The sequence below is a fragment of the Gallinula chloropus genome (assembly GCF_964237585.1).
Source record: "Gallinula chloropus genome assembly, chromosome: 11".
NCBI lineage: Eukaryota > Metazoa > Chordata > Aves > Gruiformes > Rallidae > Gallinula > Gallinula chloropus.
This window is the reverse complement of record NC_140096.1, coordinates 6,532,974-6,553,854: the sequence shown is the minus strand read 5'-3', so window position 1 is coordinate 6,553,854 and position 20,881 is coordinate 6,532,974. Positions and strand designations below refer to the sequence as shown.

Here is a 20,881-nt window from a genome sequence, read left to right as displayed (position 1 = left end):
CTGCCTGGCCCCTAAGATGGCGAGTGGGATGAATGGCCCGGGCGGCGGCGGCGGCGGCGGCGCGGCGGCCGGGGGCGGCGAGGAGGAGCCGGGCGCCCGCCACACGGGAGGTGGAGCCGTACCTCAGCAGGAGCCCGGCGTGCCTGGCGCGGCGGCGATGGGCGAGGGGGAGCCGGCGGCGGGCGAGGGCGGCCGCTGCCCGTCCCCTCAGCCCCACCACCTGCTGCTGCTGCTGCGGCGCTCGCCCAGCGCCTCGCTCTGCCCGGCGCCGGAGGCCGCCCCCGCGGCGGGCCGCGCCGTCCCCGCGGTGGGCCGCGGCGGGCAGCCCCCTCCGGCGGGCCGCGGTGTCCCCCCGCCCGCCGCCGCCGCCGGGGAGGACGTGAGGAAGTGCGGCTACCTGCGGAAGCAGAAGCACGGGCACAAGCGCTACTTCGTCCTGCGGGCCGAGAGCCACCTGGCCCCCGCCCGACTGGAGTACTACGACAGCGAGAAGAAGTTCAAGAGCAGCCTGCGGGCGGCCGGGGCCGGCGGGGCCGCCTCCCTCTGCTGCCCCCCGCCCAAGCGGGTCATCCCCCTCTATCAGTGCTTCACCGTCAGCCGGCGGGCAGACGCCAAGCACAAGCACATCATCGCCTTGTACACCAAGGACGAGTACTTTGCCATGCTCGCTGAGAACGAGCCTGAGCAGGAGGCCTGGTACCAGGCGATCAGCGAGCTCATGAGCCAGAGCAAGAGAGGGTTCCTGGAGCAGGAGGACCATGCCGATCAGCAGGTGGATGAGGATGATGAGCACTACGGTGCTACCCTGAGGCCTGGCACTGTCTTCAAGGAGGTCTGGCAAGTCAACGTTAAGCCCAAAGGGTTGGGGCAAACAAAAAACCTCACTGGGGTGTACAGGTTGTGCCTCTCCAGCAAGGCCATCCACCTCGTCAAGCTGAACTCTGAGGTCCCCTCTGTCCACTTGCAGCTGATGAATATTCGCCGCTGCGGACACTCAGAAAACTTCTTCTTCATTGAAGTGGGCAGATCTGCCTCCATTGGACCTGGAGAGCTTTGGATGCAAGTGGATGATTCGGTGGTTGCCCAGAATATGCACGAGACTTTTCTGGACACTATGAAAGCTCTAAAGGCCTTTGCAGAGTTCAGGCCCCGAAGCAAGAGCCAGTCTTCTGGTGGTGGTAGCGGTACCAATCCCATCCCCTTCATCACCACTAGGAGGCACCTGGGCAACCTGCCCCCCAGCCAGACGGGCTTGCAGAGAAGATCTAAAACTGAGAGCATTGCTGGAGGGACTCCTCCCACCACCAAAAGCAGCAACTCCTATCGCTTCAGAACATCCAGCGAAGGAGAAGGAACCATGACGAGACCTTTTAGGTCAGTGACCGGGAGTCTGATCCACCTCAATACCGCGAGGATGAATTTGGGCCGACAAGAAGGGAGTGGAAGGTATGTGAGAGCTGCTTTCAGCTCGTCATACCACACCAGGTCTGCTTCGTTGCCTGTTTCTCATTTTCCCTCCACTACAAGCCCCATCAGTGTTTCTTCCAGCAGTGGCCATGGCTCTGCTTCAGACATGTTGACCAGGCCTTCTAGCTCATCCGTTTGTGGTTCCCCAAGTGACGGAGGATTCATCTCTTCTGATGAATACGGCTCCAGCCCTGGAGATTTCAGGTACTTTCGGGTCAGGAGTAATACACCAGATTCCCTGGGAAACACACCACCTATCAGAGAGGAGAATTGTCTGAGTGAGTACATGTCCATGAGTAAGCAACAAACGGATGATAACTCGAGAGATGATTATATGGAGGCTGAAAAGTGTCTCAGGAAAAGAACTTACTCTCTAACAAAACCAACTTCTGTAGCAGTGCAGCAGAAGACGACACAAACTACAGCTTCATTAGATGAAGACTCTGCAGGAAATCATGGACGATTACTTTACTCTGAAACACCAAAATTAAGAGATAACCATGACTTGGAGTACAACGATGCTAACCTTGATTCCATATGTAACCAAAGTAGGAGTAAAGCCAGGGATGATGGGTACATGCCAATGATGCCTGGAGTTGCATCTTCTTTATCCAGCAACAGCGATTATTTGCCAATGACTCCTAAAAGTATGTCTGTTCCAAAACAGATTAACAATTCATGGTCACCGTCTCAGGTTGACTCCAGAGGATATATGATGATGTTTCCAAAGGCTAGCTCCTCACCTGTACGAAGTCCTTTAACCGGATTTATTTCTAAAGGAAGTAATGAGAAGATTGCAAACAATGAGTATATGGATATGTCACCTGGTAATTCAGCTCCGAAGCACCCCGGTGACTCGAATTACATTCACACCACTTCTGTTTCCAAAGGTTTCAGTTCGTACTTTTCTTTGCCCCGAAGCTTTAAGGCGCTGTCGGGCCAAAATGGTGACCACAGTGAATATGTTCCCATGTCTTCACCTGGAAAACTCTTGTATGGTGGACCGGAAAATGTAAAAGGGGTCAACAGTGAAGTTCTGGCTAATGGCATCTCTAAGTCACCAGTGGGGAAAGGTTCAGATGAAGGACTTGTGCAGAACAGGGCTGCCAGGCCCACCAGACTCCCTCTAGGTACAAGAGGGAGTAACACTATCCCGAGAATGTATGATCGTACAGTTCCACCTGAGCCAGCGAGTCCTGGTGAATACATAAATATTGATTTTAACGAGAAGGCGAGTAATACACCCTATTCCTTATCTGCAGAAGGATCGCCGTCATCCCTAGGCTCAAGTAGTGACCACAGACAGTCCCCGCTTTCTGATTACATGAGTGTTGACTTGGATGTACAGTCACCAAAAGCAGCAAAGGAACTGTCCAACTCTCTTACTGATATTTCCATTTATGCAAGTTCCAGTATTCCTAGAAACCAACCGAATCCTGACTACGCCAGGCTTTCATTTGGCACCGCTTGTGTCAGCACCGCGAGTAACAGGACTGATGACTACACGGAGATGACGTTCAACATGGCAGCAACTCCACCTCTGCCATTTGCCACTGAATCCAACAATGGTGTAAAAATTGATAGCCCTTCTTCCATAGTTAATAGACTCTGCATTGTTGATCGATATGCTGGTGGCAATAGCTTCTCAGTTCCTAGCTCTGAACCTCCTATGGGACCGAAAGTGATTCGAGCCGATCCTCAAGGCAGGAGGAGACACAGTTCTGAAACATTCTCTTCTGCTGGGACTGTGACCACCTCCTCCTCTTTCTTTACTGATAGTAGCAAAAGACACAGCTCTGCCTCATTCGACAACGTGTGGTTAAAACCAGATGAAAACATCTCTGATGGTCAGGAAAGCAAAATGTCCAGGGATACCTCAACTGGATTTCAGAATGGCTTAAACTACATCGCTCTGAATTTACGCGATGAACCTATAAGCTGTGAGGCAAGTACTACAGCGCCCACTTGCCACCTCCCAAATGGTACTTCAGGTTTGGACAGTGGAGCTTACGTAAGCATAGATTTCAGCAGATCCGATGGGCTGAAGTGTAACGCCGCGAGAAAAGGTTTGTAACTTTAAAAGCATTTTCCTTTCACACTTGCTTAACTGTAGGAGTTAGGTTCTCTAAAATGTCATCTTCAGAGTGGGGTAAGTGTTTTTGATAATCTTCCGTAGTAGTCTGGCACAACCAGTCTCATTGTAGCGCAGTATCCTAACCACTGAAGAAAGATGGAAGGGGACCTGGGCCTAAGGGATTCCTGTGACTCTCCTGGGCAGTTAGAGGTCTTACCAAACTGGCATCTGCCTCAGGTTTTGATGAAAGAACTTTGCTAGTATAATCATTAATTGTATTTCACATTATAAGTTCTTATCCTGAGGTTATGGTAGCTCTTTTTTCCCCTTGCTTTTGTTTTTCTCTTCCCTTCTTATTAGGAGATAACTCTACATTTTTTTTGTGTGTGTGAACTTGGCATTTTGCAATTTGTGTCATGGATAGGGAAAGATGAAAAGTGGTAAATTGGGTTTAGACATGAAAATTTGGGGCTTAGGTATCTTTCATTCCATAAATACAGGTGAAACACACAGTTCAGTGATGCGCAAATCCGCCTGTATTTCACTTGAATCTTATATGAACAGAACTATTTTTTCTTTTGAAGGTTTGGTGTAGTCCTTTTGAGCTCTGGTCTTCAACGCATCCTCAGATCCTCTGGAGAAGCCCTCTCCTGGCACCTGACCAGGGTGGTGGGGGGCTTCTGCAGCCCTTGTCCTCCACCTTTACCAGTAGTGTCCGAGGGTGCTTTGCTGAGCCAGAACCCTTCTCCTGCTGCACAGAGGATCTGCCTTTGGCGTAAGCAGGTCAGGAGTGCCAGTTATTGGAAGAGCAGGATCTGAGGGATATCTTCCAGGTCTGAAACTTGGGAGCAAAGCCTGGTAGCTTTCAAAAAGGTAACACAGTTGAGGTGTGCATAAAAAATTAGGGTGTTGGCAGTGGGGAGGAAGAACAGGGGAAAGAGGAAGGACGCTCTTATTCATATGTTAAGCTCTTTGCTGTCACAGTGGGAGCAAAAAATAGTAATTAGCTGTTAGTGGTATTATGCGTGTCCACTGGCTGAGCAGCAGTGTTTGTGTGAGCCTGCCTTGCCCTCGAACTTTGGAAGCATAATCCTTCTGTCGGTGTTAGTGACCCACTGAACTCCTTACAGTAATTCACCCACCCAGATAGAAAACTGAGTGTGTTGGAAATGATGTTTTCCTCTCTCTGCAAATGTATGTGTAGTCAATAATTGATGAGTACTAAGAGGAAATATTTAATCGCTGTTGGACATTGATATTTGTCTACCTCTCTGTCAACAGTGAAGGCACTAAAGGGACAGGCTACTCCTGGCTTTTTTTTATCTTTAATTGCAATCTTAAACAGTGGGACAGTAAGGAGGATTTTTCTATTTTTGCTTTAAAACCAAGTGTCCAAAGGCAGAAGGTGTTGCAGGAGCCTAAAACTGTGTAACCTTTAATAGTGAAGGTATAAGCCTGACTCAGCTCGGCTGCCATTCGAAGTCTGGCAGCGCTGCTTGGGGCTGCTCAGAAATGTGTGGTTTGCCTCAGTGGTTTTTTTTCCTCTGCTTTGTTTTGTTGGTTGGAATCAAATTTAGAAGACGTTGAAAGTTGCCAGTCCAAGAAGTGCTTTCTTCCAAAGTTAGTCTTTCAGCACTTCAAAGATTTGTCTGCTAAGTCAAAGGCATGCTGATTGCCAGAGCCAATTTGTGAGTAGGGTTTTTTATAAAAAAAAAGCAGCCCCAAAGACAGCAGAATGCTTGCTTGATCTTACCTCCTATGACTGAAATCTGTGTTAGAAAGTAAAGCTTCTTACAAAATGGAGGAGAAAGAAAAAACCCAACCAAACCCAGATCCTTTCAGCTGTACTGTAAATATTACATTTCAAGTATTTTTCAAGAGATAATGTGTTTAGAAATTGTATTTATATTAAACATTTTGCTTACTACCAGGACAGCAAACCATCTACAGCCCTGTGCTTGAGGCTTGTCCCTTGCCCCTTACAAGGGGGGAGGCACAAGAGCCTTAGAGCTGCTGGGGTGTGCTGTCATTTGAAGTTTTCTGGAAATGCAACATGCTTTAAGATGAAGTGAAAGAAGCTCAGTGCATAAAAACCTGGGCATTGGCAGGAAATTAAACATGATAATAGTAAGAGCTGAGGTTGGTGGGGTTTTTTCCTAGTCCTAAAAAGAGAAATAAAATGAAAATTATAAAACACTGTTCCAAAACAAGGCCTAGGAGTTTTCTATAGAGACAGCATAAAGTATTTCTGGTTCACAGCGGGGGGGTGTGTGGGGTGGAGATCGCTCACTCGTAGGTGGCTCTTGGAGGGCTGAACAGATTTTGGAATAGCCCAGGCTAAAAGTAGCTTGCCAAAGTTGAGTGCAGTGCTGTAAATTGGTGGTGTGTATCTATCTATCTGTTCTTTAGCAATGACTTTAAATTATTGATTAGAAAAATACACAATTTAGTATATGAATGTAAACTAGTATCTGAGCTATAGCAAGCACAATTTTAGGAGTCTCTATCCTTTAACAGTTTATCAGTTTCTACTGCAATAAAGCTTTAATTTTAATATTTAAAAAGTTTTTTTTTTACAGAGAAACACCTTCACATTCCATTTTGAGAATAAAGCTCCACTTTTAAACCTCTTATCCTGAAGAGGTGTAGTGTGCCTGCGTGTAATTGATATTTTTAATACTTTCGGAGACTTTTAGCAGACCTGAGTGCTGCCTTTTCTTCCCTTCTGCGTCCCGCTCTTTGGGTCCCTTTGCCTGAAGAATGCTCTGTGGTTAAAGCCATTCTGAAGTAATACTTAGCAGATGTTTACCCTCTGCCTCCTAGAAAACAGCTAACCCATGTTTATTAAATCCTGTCAGGTAGAGAACTTTATCTCTTCTCCCTGCACTGCAGGTTTACAGGGAGGAAAACACTTCCCAACTCCTGGCTGTTTGCTTTATTGTTTTGTTTTTGTTTGCTCAAATGGAATATTATGTTCCGTGACTCAACTGCCTTCTGCGAACTGCTGAGGGTGGCAGAGTGATTTCCAATGCATCACTGCCCCTTCATTGTAATTCCCAAACTACTTCTGGTTCAGGTTCACTGATGTGAATCAAACCTTTTTTTTTTTTTTCCCCCCTTCTCCATTCATGACACGGGTTGAGGAGGGAGAGGGCACTGACTTGGAATGGAACTAAGCCTGACTTGTTATTAAACTTTCATTTTAGGTGTAGGCAAAATTGAAATGAGGTTTTCTGTTGCTAATGGTGATGATAAAAGGAATATAAGGTTCTGATTTTTAATGCTTGGTGCTTAAAGGAGGTCATTAGCAAAACAGTTTCATCATGACATTGTTACACAATATTGAAGCAAGCGGTTTGCAGTTTTGATTACATGAATCTGAGTCATGAAATTTTGTGCTAGGAGTACAGAACACTAAAGCTACTTCAAACAGGGCTTAGCTAATGTATAGTTTGTCATTGGACCTTGCAGAAACTGAGAAGGACAATAAGAACTGGGCGGTAATAAACTGCATAATGGGTCCTGTAAAATACCAGTTTCTTCAGACTTAATTAGAAATATTAAACCTGAAAAGATACCCTGGACTCCAAAACCAAAACAGACTGCTCAGGGTAAATTTAATGTACAGCTTAGTATCAACCCACCTATTTTACACCCACTCTTTAATCTTATCTCTGCCTGATACTCGAACGCTATGCTAGGATATTATTTCAGGAGCACTCTGAAGTGTGGGATTATAATATAAATGTCCCTCACCTTTTTAATCTCCTGTGCTAGACTGTGGTGTGTGTGCTTTGAGGAGCTGAGAGGAAGGGAAAAAGTACAGCTGTAAAGCAAAACTTGTGTTCTGAATTGTCCAGATACTTCTGGTAACGTGTGTGTTTCAGATGCAGAATCCTGAAGAATGTACTGAACAGTCTACACTGTGAGACATTCAGAAGCTGGAAGTTTTAGCTATTACTAATATAGTAAATTACAGTTTACGGGATACCAGGCAAATAACTGCCCCTTTGGGTTTCAGACTAGTGGTTTTTGAAAGTTTGCTTTAAACTGAAGCTCTTTTGTATTGGCAGAATACTTAAGGCATGGGCCCATTTAAAAATAACTTGAAGAACCCTACTGAAGCACAGCTGAAAGCTGCTGTGTATCCTACAGCTTTGGAGTAATGTTGGGATAATAATTCAAAAAAACCCACCAAAACCCTCCACATTTCAGTCTTGCTGTAACAGATGCTACTTCAACAGTCTGGAGTGACTATCCTTAGTAATACCCAGGGAAACTTTCTCAAGTAGCATGCGAGCTGCTGAAGGCAGAACAGATTCTTGCCATGCAGTGAGCTAATTGTGACATATTTGACCAATAATCAGTTGGGTTTTACTTGCTTTTGGGTGAGAAGACCTGAGACAAGAATGTTCCCCTGCTACTGAAGGAGAACACTTACTTGTAGTCAGTGTTGAAATACCTTTGGAAATCAGTTTTCCAGGCTTGCAATCTGTAGTTGCACCTGATGGTGACACGTGTCTGTTTGGGAAGTCAAAAACTTTCTGCTCATAGCTGTCTTGTAGGTTAAAGCATGGATGTGGGGAGTTCAGGGGGGTAATCCAGTACTGATTCCAGTGCTATATGCATTATTGCCTGTTCAGTTTTCTCTCTAAAACTTCTCATTTTCTCCTCCCTACCAATGTCTGAGTGCCCTTGTTGCCCCTCTCACGGGGCGGGGGGGGCAGGTTGGGGTAGCAGGAGGTGTGCAGTGCTTGTTCAGTCCTCACAGTGGCTGTGCTCCAGCCCAGCGTTACTCTTTTTGGTTTTTTTGGAAGTCTAGCAGTGAGTAAAATTTGGGTTTGGGGTTTTTTTCCCTCTCTGTATATGCTCTTTTTTTTTTATTAAATGAAAGGATCTTTAATAAGTTTTCCTCATATTGATTGCTGGGAGGGAGGGTTTATACCTTGAGGTTTTGGATGGTACTAAAAAGAGCTCATAGTACTGTGTTGTGCCTTCGTGTGTGTGTTGTTTGTGGATCTGCAGTGCTCCTAAAACTATGCTGAAGTGTCCAGTATGCTGACTGTGCTAACAACTTTGTTTTTCTGATCTGAGGCAGGAAACAAAACTACAATTTCATTTTAAGTACTGTTGTGATCAGTGTTCTTCAACCTAAGGGAAAATGGAGTGATAACATTGAAAGGCAGGTGAGAGTCGAGCTTTCCAGAGCCTGGGCATGTATTAGAACTGCCGTTTTGTCCCAAAAAATGTAGCATTATCTTACTACTCATCCTTAAATGGTTTGTAATGACTTGGCTTGAGAGCTGTCCTGTGGCCCACCCTGTAAATTTGCTGGTTTGACTTTTCTTCCCCCTCCCCATTTAGCCTTTGCATATTTACAATCAATCAGTGATCAAGCTGCACTGTTGTCTTACAGGTTAAAACTTTGAGCAGGGGAGAAGGAGAAAATATGTTCTAGCTTTAATCAAGCCCTGCATCTCTCTGAAGGTCACTCTGCTCAGGGACGGTTATGCTTTAGTTGAGAACCTTGATCAATAGGGATTTGTGACAGACTTGAGGGCAGTGGGAAGACAAAGGTAAATTAGCCTGACTCATCAAAGGTTTTGCTGGGTATCTTATCTAAATGATCTTGAACATATAAGTGCTTGGATTTGTGGAGATTTTGCTTCAGGTGTAACATTACCCAAAGAGCAGTAGTGTAGTAGACTGTTACCAAGAATTTTTCTGCCCTGGTTAAGTCATGAGCTGTATCTGAAGGGGCAAAGGTTGCTTATTTCAAGCCACCATTTTTCTGTTAGTTTAGCTAGGTGGTGGGATGCTCACAGTTCAGACCGTGTGTGTGTATGTGTGTGTTGTGTGGCAGTGACTGGGGAAGCGTAAGGTTTAGTCTTTCATAACCTTTGGAAGTTGAGGTTTTGAAAGAGGGGGCTTAACTGCAATTAATACAGTTAAGGTTTGGCTGTAATTCTGAGGTGATGATACAATGTAATGTGTCTCAGGAAAACTGAAAACTTTTAAATTACTACTAAAAGGTGAATAATGCTTGTGTTCACTGTATAGCATGTCTGTGTTATCAACTTATGTAAATAGCAAGTGGAATTGTTATTTAGGGCATAAAATAGGTAAGAGTAGTGTTTCATTTTTGCTACCTACTTGGAGAAAGGTTTATTTTTTAGTAGAACAGATGTTGTGAAATGACTGAAGATAGCAAAACATTTGGGGCTTTTTCTGGGAATCCTGGGAAATAATACCAAAAGGTGTGGAAGAAACCCGGCAAAACTTGATTCTAAATTTGTCGAGGCACTAGTGACTGATACCCTCCTTCTGCAGGGAATAGAGCGATTCTGTTCCCCTACTCGTGCCAAGCCAGCTTGGTTTATTGTTTATGTCTCTTGCTGCACAGCTGGATTTGCAGAATAACTTTTTTTTTAATTCTGGATAGCCTGAGCCTGAATTATTTTTTGGCAAGAACTGCTTCTTTTCACACAGATCTCTTAGGCTACCAGGAGTTTGGAGAGTTCTTAGTGGCAGTGAAGCAGATGCATCATTAGATAAATGAAAACCTATTGCAGTGGGAGCCATGTGGTGGTACCCTATTTGTAGGAAAAACCCTGTTGAAGTTATTGATGGGCACTGGAATTTCTGTGACCAGACTGGTCAATAGCTGGGCTAAAATGGCCAAGACAAACCAAATGGTAGAGAGAGGTGTCTCCTCAAGTCTGGGCGCTTCTCACTTACCGGTGTAAGTAACCGGAGCCAGTTTGCAGGTGGGTTGGCTGAGAGCATTCCTCAGTGTAAGCTGGATGCAGGTAAAGTAAAGCTTCTGAAGTCTAAACCAGTAGAAGTTTGCTCTAACTTTTTGCTTTGGTTTTTGTATTTTAAGTTAATCTTTAGAAAAAATTGTAAGCTGTTTGGGTTTTCAGTAGTAACATCCCCTCTTGAATTCAGAATATTTACTTTTTGTTATGTGAGACACTTTGGGAGGTATTTGCCATCTCTATTTAACTGATGTTGGGGGTGGGGGAGACAGGTAGGGAGTTTGTTTGTTTTTAGAACAAGTAGGTTTTAAATTGCAGATTGTAGTGAACAGGAAATCAGTTAGACATCAGTTGAAAAAATGAAGAGATTTGATCTTGAGGTGGTCATTCAGACCATGTTGTGGCAGTCTTAATGAAAGCTTGTAGCTCCAAATGTGTGTGCTACTCGCTGTAGAACCTGAACAGGTAGGCAGGATGGATGTCCCTGTACCCTGCCGCAAATGTAAATGTGTTGGTTGCTGTCCTATGGAGTTTACAATTTAAAGATGAAACTAAGGAGATGGATGAAACTTAATGGGCTGGGGTGGAGAGTATGATAAAGATCAAGGCTGCTGCCATTGGCAGAGTGAAGATAAGAGTCAGCCTGTGGAGAGATAAAAGGCTGCCTGAGACTGCTGCAAGAGAGGAAGCTGGTAAAGGCACTTGAAGGGTTTGAGCGCGGCAGGGAGCTATGGAAGGTAGTGAGCTATAAATACAGTGGTTCTAATGGTTTAAATGACTTGAAAAGGATGAGGCAAATGTCAGAGCACTGGCCAGGATATTAATCTTGGTGAGAGGAATGTGGGCCAACACGTATCTCCAAGTTAGGAGCATGTCCCAGTGGTTACTTCTTCCTTTTACACAAGGAATGTGATTGTTTTTCTTCCTCCTTTTACCTTTCTGTACGTTAGTTTCCCCACAGCCATGTGACTGATAGATTGGCTGCGTGTGCTGGAGCACAGCATCACCCTGTGCAACACCCCTAGGCCATAATGTTGTGTGGATCTCCATCCTCTGCTTTTTGTGAGATGTGGCTCCAGATGCAGCTAGGGTGGTAGAGCTGCCTTGGCATTACTGCTGGCTCCTCCTTGGGGTTTGCAGGGGCTTTTTAGGTGACATCTCTCACCTTCAGGCAGTCTTCTAGCATTGAGGATGGGACAGCAGTGTGGCTTGGGAGGATTTGTAACCAGTGCATCGGAGCATTTGGAGTCCAGCTCTAAGTTGAGGGGTGTGGGTGGCACCCACTCATTGCTGCTGTGGTGCTTTCAGCTGCTTGAGGGCTGCTGCTGGAAGCTGCAGTGCAAAATGACTGCTTTGACAGGAGAAAGTGACTTTATTTCTGTGTTGGTAGATCAGGTTGGACACTGTAGTGGTTGCAGGTGTCTGGAAATGGTGGCAGCAGTGAGGCTTGATTCACTCTGGAGGGTGTACGAGTTTGAAATATTAGTGGTGACGTGTTCCATAAGGTAAACCAAACAAGAGTTGCACAGTGTTGATTAAAACTTGTCTGTGTGTAGACACAGTTTAATCCTGTTGTTGGTGAGTTCCAGGAAGCTGAAGGCCCTGTGCTTGGCTCTTGTGCATGTGCTGTGATTTGAGACCTTGCTTCACACACGCAGTGCGATCTGAACCTTTCCTCTTCCTCCCCAGCATAAACCAGGGTTTGGGGGATCCTGATGTTAATGCAGACTCAATAATGTGGGCAAAAGGTATGGCTGAGGACTTGGGTCTGGGGCCGTGTAGTAACTCTTTGCCTAAGGCAGTTGTTAACAGCAGTAGAGCGAAAGGAAAAGGCAGTGCTGAGTGCTTTGAAACAGCAATGGCTAAAGGGGTTGGGAAGAGCAAAGGGCTGAGTTAGAACAGGTGAAACTTTCTGTAGAAGGGAAATATCAGGAAAGGTGATTGGAAGGGTGGGGAGCTGTTTCATTGTTGTGAGTGACATTGTCCTGTCTTTTAGTTGTATAAGAATAGTTTTGCTCAGTCAAACTGAAGACACCACCCAGCAGAGGAAAAGAGCAGGGCAGGTGTATATAATGCTTTCCTGCAGATGTACACCCAGCCTCTGATTGTTTGGTTTTGTTTTTGTTTTCAGCTTGGGGGATTTCCTGAGCCTGATGTAATTTGCCTGTTTTATAATCCTCTATGAATCTTTAATCAAGTACTTTTCCAATCTCTGTGGTCCTGTGTGAACTCCGTGTATCCAGAGCAGCCTGTGGTCAGAGTTGGTACATGCTGCATGCAGACCTATCTCTGCCTATTTTGGACCTGGCTCTGCACTGGCTGTGTTTGGCAGCCCCTAGTTTGTGTGCTGGATGAGATAAGGAACCCTCTTTCCTCTCTGTGCCACTTGAGCTTGCTGAAATGCCATAAGATTGTGTAGATGCTGTATCCTCCTCAGCCATACACTCAGCCAGTGTGCCACCAGCAGCCTCCTGTACTGTCCACAGTGGGGACCTATGGTGTAATTATTATTTTTTTAATTTCCTGATACATCCAAATACTTCTCTGCAGGCTGAAAGGTCCTTGTTACTCGGTTGTACCTCGTGGGGAAGCTGTTTCACACCTTTCATGAGCTTTTCCTGCACTACTATGAAACTCTTCCAGTTATTCCCAGTCATTTTTGAATGAGGGAATCAGAGCAGTGAGTGTTTGATGGGCTTGTTTCCTTTCCTGTTTGTTTTGTAACAGGTCTTAACATCCAGTTTGTGGCAAGAGCACAGGCTGGGAATGTATTGGTCCCTGTTGGCACTTCAGGGTGCCTAACCTTTGTCACGAGAGCAGTGGGAGCTGTTGCAGGTGGTGTTGTCAGAAGCCATGCAAACAAGTTTGGGTTCGGGGTTTTTTTGGGCTAAAATTGACCTATGTTTTCTGCAGCTTAGGAGGTCAGTCGTAGTCTCACACACTTGCCAGGAGAGTGCTTTGGAAAAAGCAGAACTTTTTTCCTTCCCTTCTGCAGCATGAAAATCTGAAATGTTGAACTTGTGAGTGGAGAGAGGTTAATTTCCAGTATTGCCTTGCTATTTTAATAGAGTTTTAGTTAAATCACCTTCCTCACTGCCCCCCAAACCCCAACAAAACAACCAGCTGACAAAACAGACCCAAAAATCCCCCAACAACTTCTTGCCAGGCTGTCAGGTGGAGTTGGTGTGAGGGCCCTGCCAGAGCTTCAGGAAGCTTCCTAGTTCTAGGAATCAGTAGAAGAGATGAGATCAGGGAGCGTGCGTACGGCCTTCCTAGAAACACCACTGCTGTGGGAGACAACAGGAGGAGGCGGCACTGCCACAAAAGATGAGGCGGTTCTGGGAAGTGAGTGAAAATGATCTGGAAGCACAGGAGAGGGTTTTTAACTGCTGAGCACTGAGAGTGGAGGAGCCACGCTTCAACTGAACAACTGGGGATAAAGTCTGTTTGTAAGAGGAGCTCCTCAATTTCAGAAATCCAGCTTGAGGAGGCTTCTGTTACCAGTCGCTGTGTTTAAACAGCTCGTCCAGGGAGAAGTGGGTCACGTGATGGGGGTTTTTAAAAACACAGTTTGCTTGTGGAGAGGCAGTAAAGCTGCAGCTCAATTCCAGCATCGTTAGTTTGTTTAATGAAGAAAGTATGTGACTTAGGAGTTTAATGGAGGGCTTGTAGGTTAGCCCAGTTCCCAAATAAGGATGTCTTCTTGCGTCAGGGCCCCGTTTGGGCCACAGTAAGTGTGTCGGGTTGTCTGGTGTGTGTGTGCAGGCCTGGTGGTGTCTGGGCCTGCACATTGAGAAAGAATTCCGCTTCTCTCCAATAGCAACGCTTCCCTCTAGCAAGGTCTGAAGCTAGGCCATTAAAATAGGAACTTGAAGAAATAGGACAATGATGTAGGATGGTAACTATGTGTTTGGTAAGATTTGAGGCAAAAAAAAATCCCTCACTATTTTGTATTTGGGTAAATTACCTGCGTGCTGCAAGGAAGGTTTGAAGTGCCCCACACTGCAGTGCTCCTGCCCTAGCCCGTTGCTCAGGACAAAATGCTTTTGGACACACACGTTGTGTCCTGAGGTCGTGCTGGGATTTGGTGCTTTCCTGAAAAACAGGAATATTGTGTGGCCATGTACGAGAGAGTCTCGGGCTGTTCTGCTGCTTTTGATCTGCCAAGTTAGATGAATTCCGATTTCCCCCTAACCTGAAGTTCAGGAAATGGAGAACTCCAGGAGTGTTCTCCAGAAAGCATTAAGCTGGCTTAGTCTTTGACATGGAGGTTTTAATCATTTAAATGATCTTAAATTAATATCTTCTGTGAGCAAAGCTTTTATGCTTTTAGGAATCAGTTGTAGAATTATGTCAGTAAAAGCCTTTCCTGTAAAAACAGATACTATTTAGGATGGATTTCTTGGAGAGAATTCAGGTTGGTCTTCTGTCTTCTTAAAACTCTTGGTTTGCTTCAAAGCTGCCTGACTTGTAGGACCATAGTAATTCAGATGCAGGAAAAGTGTAAATTGGACATACCCTCAACTGATACATTTTCAAATGGGACATGCTGGGTTTGCAGTCTAATGAATTAAGACTAAACTAATCCTCTGCCCCTAATTTTTATAAAACCAGGTTATTTTTGCATAAAAAACTTTAAAGAGCACTTCCTCAGTGTGCTCCTTAACTTTAGACAAAACATCTTGGAGCAATGGCATCCTGCCATCCTATTTTAAATATTTGCCCTCTTAGTGTCTCTGCGCCCTTGTGATCCTTTTCCTCTGTTTCTTGGAAAGATTCGGACACCCACATGTAGTTTTAGAATCTGATCCCATCTTAGACTGAATTTAAATAAAAAGAAAATAACCTTTGCTTATCTATTTTGAGAGGTGATCTGTGGAAATGTTTGGATGCTTTGTGGACTCATTTTCCATGGTAAATGTTCACAGGAAGTTGGATTTGTGTTCTCAATATTTGGAGGCACCAGGGTTTGATTTTGAACAAAGGCTGAAGCTTTTGTGTAGAGTCTGGTAACGGAGCTGCAGTTTGAATAAGCAGAAAAGCCCAGGGTAAGGAGTCATCAAAACTACTTAGTGAATTTCTCAACTGCTTCAAAAGTGCAGAGGGCTTTCTGGGCTCAGGGTTGTGCTGCTTATTTTGTTGTAATGATCAGTTATCAGCCTTTTTTTTGGTAGGCTGAGCAGATTTTCTTGGAAAAGCTCGTGACAGTCCAGGAACAGCCCTGTGTTTACGCTGCCAGCCCAAGTTATCTTCAGACTTGGCTGTTTGATCTGGCTACGTGGTTCTGTTTGGTGGGATCTATGAGGGGCGACTTTGTGAGCATCCATCCTCTCTTCCCAGCTAGTTCCCATCTCAGTTTGTTTTCCTTTCAGAAGAGTTGGTTCATCCATTTCTCTGACAGCTTCCTTTACTGCTCAGCGTTGAGTCGAATCCATTTATATGATAGCTGTAATGAAATGCTAATCTGGTTTTTATTGTTCATCAGCAATTCTTCTCTTTGTATTACTAACAGAAAATTGTTGGCTGATGAATCTTAGCTCATAAAGGCTGAAATATGATCATTCAGCTTCACAGAAGTGGTGCTGGTCTCTGAATGCTTCAAGTCCCTCATTGGTTTACCTTCACCTACTGGTGGGCAAACGATGGATGAAGATGAGATGTGTGGGAGAAGAGCCCCCAAGGACACTAATGCCTGGGGGAGTTTGAAAGATGTGTAGATGTGATGCCTGGGGACATGGTTTAGTGGTGGGCTTGGCAGGTTAAGGGTTGCACTTGAATGATCTTATGGGTCTCTTTCAACTCCTGAAGGAGTCTATGATTCTATACACACATATATATGTCAATTACATCTGTGTGTGTGTATATATATAAAAGCTTGATGCTTTTATCCCAGAAAAGAGCTGATGACTCAAGGCATCAGCCAGCTGCAATGCTCCAACTGCAGTGCTGAAATTACCAGCTTTAACAAGGGGATTAGAGAAGTGGTGACAACCAATAACCCCATGTCTGAAGGATTCAAGGCTTTGAGACTGTTATCAGCTTGTAGGTAATGTTTATGTGGAACTCCCTTGTGTTTGTTTATAGTTGCCCCAGTTCTGTTCTAGCTTAAAAGTTAAGAAACCTGCTGAAGTACAGTTCATAATGATGGGGAGAAGGGGGAACAAATTAATGAGATCTTGTGTGACAAACAGAGAGTTTTGAGAAGGGGGATGCTGCAAGGAGGTCCTGAGCTGGCCTCTATGCAGGTGTAAAACCCTGTGTTTGGGCCATGGCATCCAGGGAATTGATAAGGTGTAGTGAAGCTCAGTGGAGGGTACTTTCTTCTGGTTTCTTATGAAAATCCACGTTGGTCTGGGCTCTGATTAGTTACCTGGGAGCTTGCTGTAGGATTGGTTATCGTGCAGCCTTCTGAGTTAAGCAGGGAGTTTTATTTGCTGTTAAGCTCTTCCCCTTCCCTGCACGTATCTCAGATGTCATTTGGTGTTAAGGGTATGAAAGTTTCCAAAAAGTTTTTTGTTTGTCTGGTTCAAACAACTGGGCCTTTGCTTTTCAGAAATGTTTTGGGGATATGCTTGGAGAGATTAGACTAACTTGTCAGGCAGCTTTCAGGTGTGCCTTGTGTGTTAGGCGTGGAGGAAAAATGTCCTGACAAAAGCAGAGAGAGGTTTTGAAGTTCCTTTTATGTAAGCTCACAGGTCCTCAGCTGGGAGAGGGTGGAGGGATGCTGGTAGATGTTAATTTTTACTGAATGTGAGTTTAATATAGAAGCTTTAACTGTACTTAATGCTTGACTGGCATGCATGGTTGAGGTGTGATTCACTGCAAGCTGTGCTGCGTGTTTTCATCCTTTGGGCTTACAACAAAATAATGTTTTTCTAAAGAGGAAAACTATTTCAAAAATAATAGCTCCACTTGGCTCTTGTGAAAACAAAGCCATCACTAACCACATCACGCTCTGTGGGCAACAAGCAATAGCTCTTTGTAGTGATCTTCTGATGCCTGTGAAATAATACAAATGGGGATTCTGGAGTTGCGGGTGTATTTTGGCTGTCTCTGCCTTGAATTGTGGAAAACCAAGTTACAGCATTTTTGAAATCACTGTGTATTTGAAAAATGAAACTCAGCAGCCCAGACCTTGGTGTGGGTTGTGTTGGGATGAAAAGTTTGAGTTCTCTCTGAAGTGGAGGGACCCCTCTGTACTTGTGCGCTGCTCCCAGCCCTGCTGTGGTCTTTGCTTCTCTGTCTTGTGAGCAGCAGGCAGCCTTTGCCGAGAGCTGGGGCTGTCCCGGCTGCGGTGGTAGGGGCAGGGCTGCCCAACCCAGCTCATCTGAGCTTTGTTCCTCTCTCGTTCTTGCTTCCTTTTTCTTGTGAAGGGATTGTATTTTTAGCTGTACAGAAATCAGAACTTTTTAAACTCTGGGTGGAGTTTGTGTGTGCATGCTTCATGCTTGGTTAGGGCAGCAAGATACAGGTTTGCGAGATGGTCACACTCTCTTCAGCCTCTTCCCGTGGTAGAGGCTGTGAAGCACTACGTGTTCTTCAGCAATGAGAGTTACCCAATTTCCTTGTGACCCTGCAACAGAGCACGGGCAGCATTCAGCTCCAGACACCTCTTCTTTCCTTCCAGTGGGCCACACTGCTGTCACTGAGCTTTGCAATGAAGCTCATTGCTCACCCCATACCGCGGTGGCTCTCAGCAGCAGTGAGCTCTCCCAGAGCAGTGAGTGAGTCTCTGCAGCCTGGCTTCGAGGGGGAAGACTGTGCTTCCATGTCTGATGTTTTCTGGGGTTAAACCTTGTATAACAGCTGTTGTTTCTCAGTGAGAGCAACCTGCTGTTTCTTTCTTCCCTGTAATGCCAGAAAACATCCTCCAGTTGCGTAGCTCAGACCTAGAAGAGAAGGTGGCCAGAGCCACCCAGCTGGCAGAGGACACTGCTGTTGGGAAGAGGACAGTCAGTCAGGGCTGGGAGACAGTGTAACCCAAGGATCTGACTGAGGGTGCCCCTCCAGACTGAAAACAAGTGTTCACAGGGTGCAGAAGGTGTTTTGCAGCAGGCTGAAAAGGGACTTTTTGTACGTTCCTCAGTTTGTTCATGCTGCTGCAGGAGGTGTTTGCATCCCCCTCACCAGTTTGTTTGATGTCAGGAGCCTTTTGAGTCACTCTTACCTTGGCATGTGCATGTACTTGCAGAGCCGGGTCCTGCTTTGAGGGCATCCTCTCCTCCTCCCATTTCTGCCTTGTCACCCAGCTTTATCTTCCTGTAAGACAAGATTGTCTTTTTCCCCCTCATTTTAGTGAGTGCTTTGGATTTTGCCTTTTCCAGTCAGTGTGCAGCGCTGTTTGCTGCCAGCAGCAGTGCAGGTGGCTGGCTGCCATAGCTACGTGCTTTTGTGCCGTGCGTTGCCTTTTGGTGAGGCTTCCGTGTGAAAGGGAAGAACTGTGCTCTGAGGGGTCCCTTCTCAGAACTACATCAAGCCTTTTCCTGAAAAGACGAGGACAGGGCAGGCAGCATGACAACGTGCCACTCCTTGTTTGGGGCTGGAGTGGCAGGGAGTGTTTATATTGCAGTTCTGTACCTGCTGCAGATGGGAGTGTTCCCCACAGCCTTAATTACACCTGGGTGAACAGCACTGCTTTCCACGCACGCTGCGCTGCCTGCTTAGTAATAGCCTCTGCTATGTGCATCGCCCATCGTGTTGAGGGGATGGAGATCTCATTAAAGTGATTATTGATAGTGAAATAGGTGCTGAGGAGCTGTGAGCCTTGGTCCTTGCCGCAGCGCGTGGGCCAGCAGTGCGGCGCTGGCTCCTGCCCCAGGTCCTGTCCAGCGCACACGTGTCCGTGTGTGGTCACAGCAGCTCTGTGGTCCTTGCTTCCGACTTCAGAGTTGCTCAGGGTTTCACAGCCTGATACCACCCGGTACTGCTCCCTCCCTCCACAAGACCCCAGGCTCTGTGCTGAGCACCTGTCCACTACAGTGGACAAGCTCCATGTATAAGCTCCACGTATTCTCCTCACTGGAAAACACGTTTTCCCCACTGTAACTTGTATTTAAAACGTCACTGACAACTTCTTTCCCCTCCTCCTTTCTAGACTGACTGCATTGCCACGGAAACCATGGTTGGAAGAGGAGACTTTTCTGCTGGTAACTCCAGAAACTGTGTGGTGCTTTTGGAAGCAAAGCTCAGCTCCAGCCGGCTACTTTCATTTCCACCAGCACGGACAGAAGCGCGCATCCTTTCCATTAATTTGTTCATAGGCATCAGCTCTCTACAGTTGAATTAATTTGAATTGAGAGATTTTTTTTTTTTCATAGCTGTGCTTTGGTGATGGAATTTGGTCTTTCATGTCATATCTCTTTGGTGGGAGGCAGTGTGAATGCTAACAGGAGATCCCAGTATGCCCCTTTCTTCCTCCTGCCTCTCCCGTGAATTTTATTTTAATTTATATTCTGAGAAGTCAAAGCTGGTTTCTGATTGTCTGTTTAACATGGATTTTGCTTCTCTGGTACATTAACAAGTGGTTAGCTTAAAAAATGTATTGTTTAGAAATATTTTGGCAGTTCATGAGTTTTTCAGGTGGCTGGGCAGAAGGAGGGAGAGGAGGGGAGGGAAGGAGAGGTGCCCATCGGCACCAGGGGTGAACTCTTGGGACCGAACGGGACTGAGGAGCAGACACCTCTTCTGCCCTCTCTTCCCTACTCCTCCTCCTCCCTTTTTCTCTTTTAAAAGGTTTTGCTTTTTTGGTACAAGAGGTATTTCTTGCTCATAGGCTAGAATGTTTGAAATCGATTGTCTGTCGGAGCTTAAACAATTTATTTTTTTGCTCAGAATTTTGGTATGTACAAAGTAGGGTTAATGGGCTGGTTGTCTTGTAGATTGTTTCTGTTCTTACCCTCCAGATACTTGTTTATAAATACGAGTTGTGTAAAATGAGGTTTTTGTTCACGCATTCAAATGGGGAACTGCAGAGTCGTACCCAGCGTTTGTGACTTCTGCATTATATTTGTCAGCTGTAGCTTTTTAAAGGGAAACCACCCTAATTGATCTTACCTTCAGCCAAAGCCCCGTGCTTAATTTGGGACTCCTTTTGTTTGTTCTTCCTGGCATAATGGGGAAAAAAGTAAAATGTTGGCTCATGAATTGACTTTATCCCACGTGCAGAGATGGGAGCAATGACTAGTCACATTTTTAAAATAAGCCCTGATTTTTTACAACTTAAGTGCTTCACTCTTGTACTGAACTTTTTTTTTTGTTTGAAATGAATTTAGGTTTTTAACACTGCTATGAATTAAAGAGCATGACACTAGTCCTCGGTACATGCAACGTATGGTAAAAGGCACTGACGATTACTAAAGGGTTTAGAAGTGGTACACAAATCCTCATGCTGTACTGCACCACACAGCTGGTAATCCTCTACATTGTATATTGTACAACTGATTTGTCAGGCTGCCTCACCTCTAACATACAACCTTTCAATTGCTACTGCAGTTTGTATAACAAATTAGACACTGTCAACTTTGATGGGTGATGTGTACCCAAATCTATCTGGGAGTAGGATTGAAATGTACATGTCACTAAA

The 20,881-nt window shown here is 45.3% G+C and overlaps 1 protein-coding gene across 1 annotated transcript; it reads left to right on the top strand.

Annotated features, from left to right (window-relative positions):
• Nucleotides 1-16: 16 nt before the first annotated feature.
• On the top strand, nucleotides 17-19,689 carry IRS4 (insulin receptor substrate 4; the record flags this gene model as incomplete). Its single annotated transcript, XM_084269121.1, has 2 exons — nucleotides 17-3,533; nucleotides 19,394-19,689. The coding sequence occupies 2 exons, from the start codon at nucleotides 17-19 to the stop codon at nucleotides 19,396-19,398; spliced, it is 3,522 nt and encodes a 1,173-aa protein (XP_084125247.1). The 3' UTR covers nucleotides 19,399-19,689.
• Nucleotides 19,690-20,881: the final 1,192 nt, after the last annotated feature.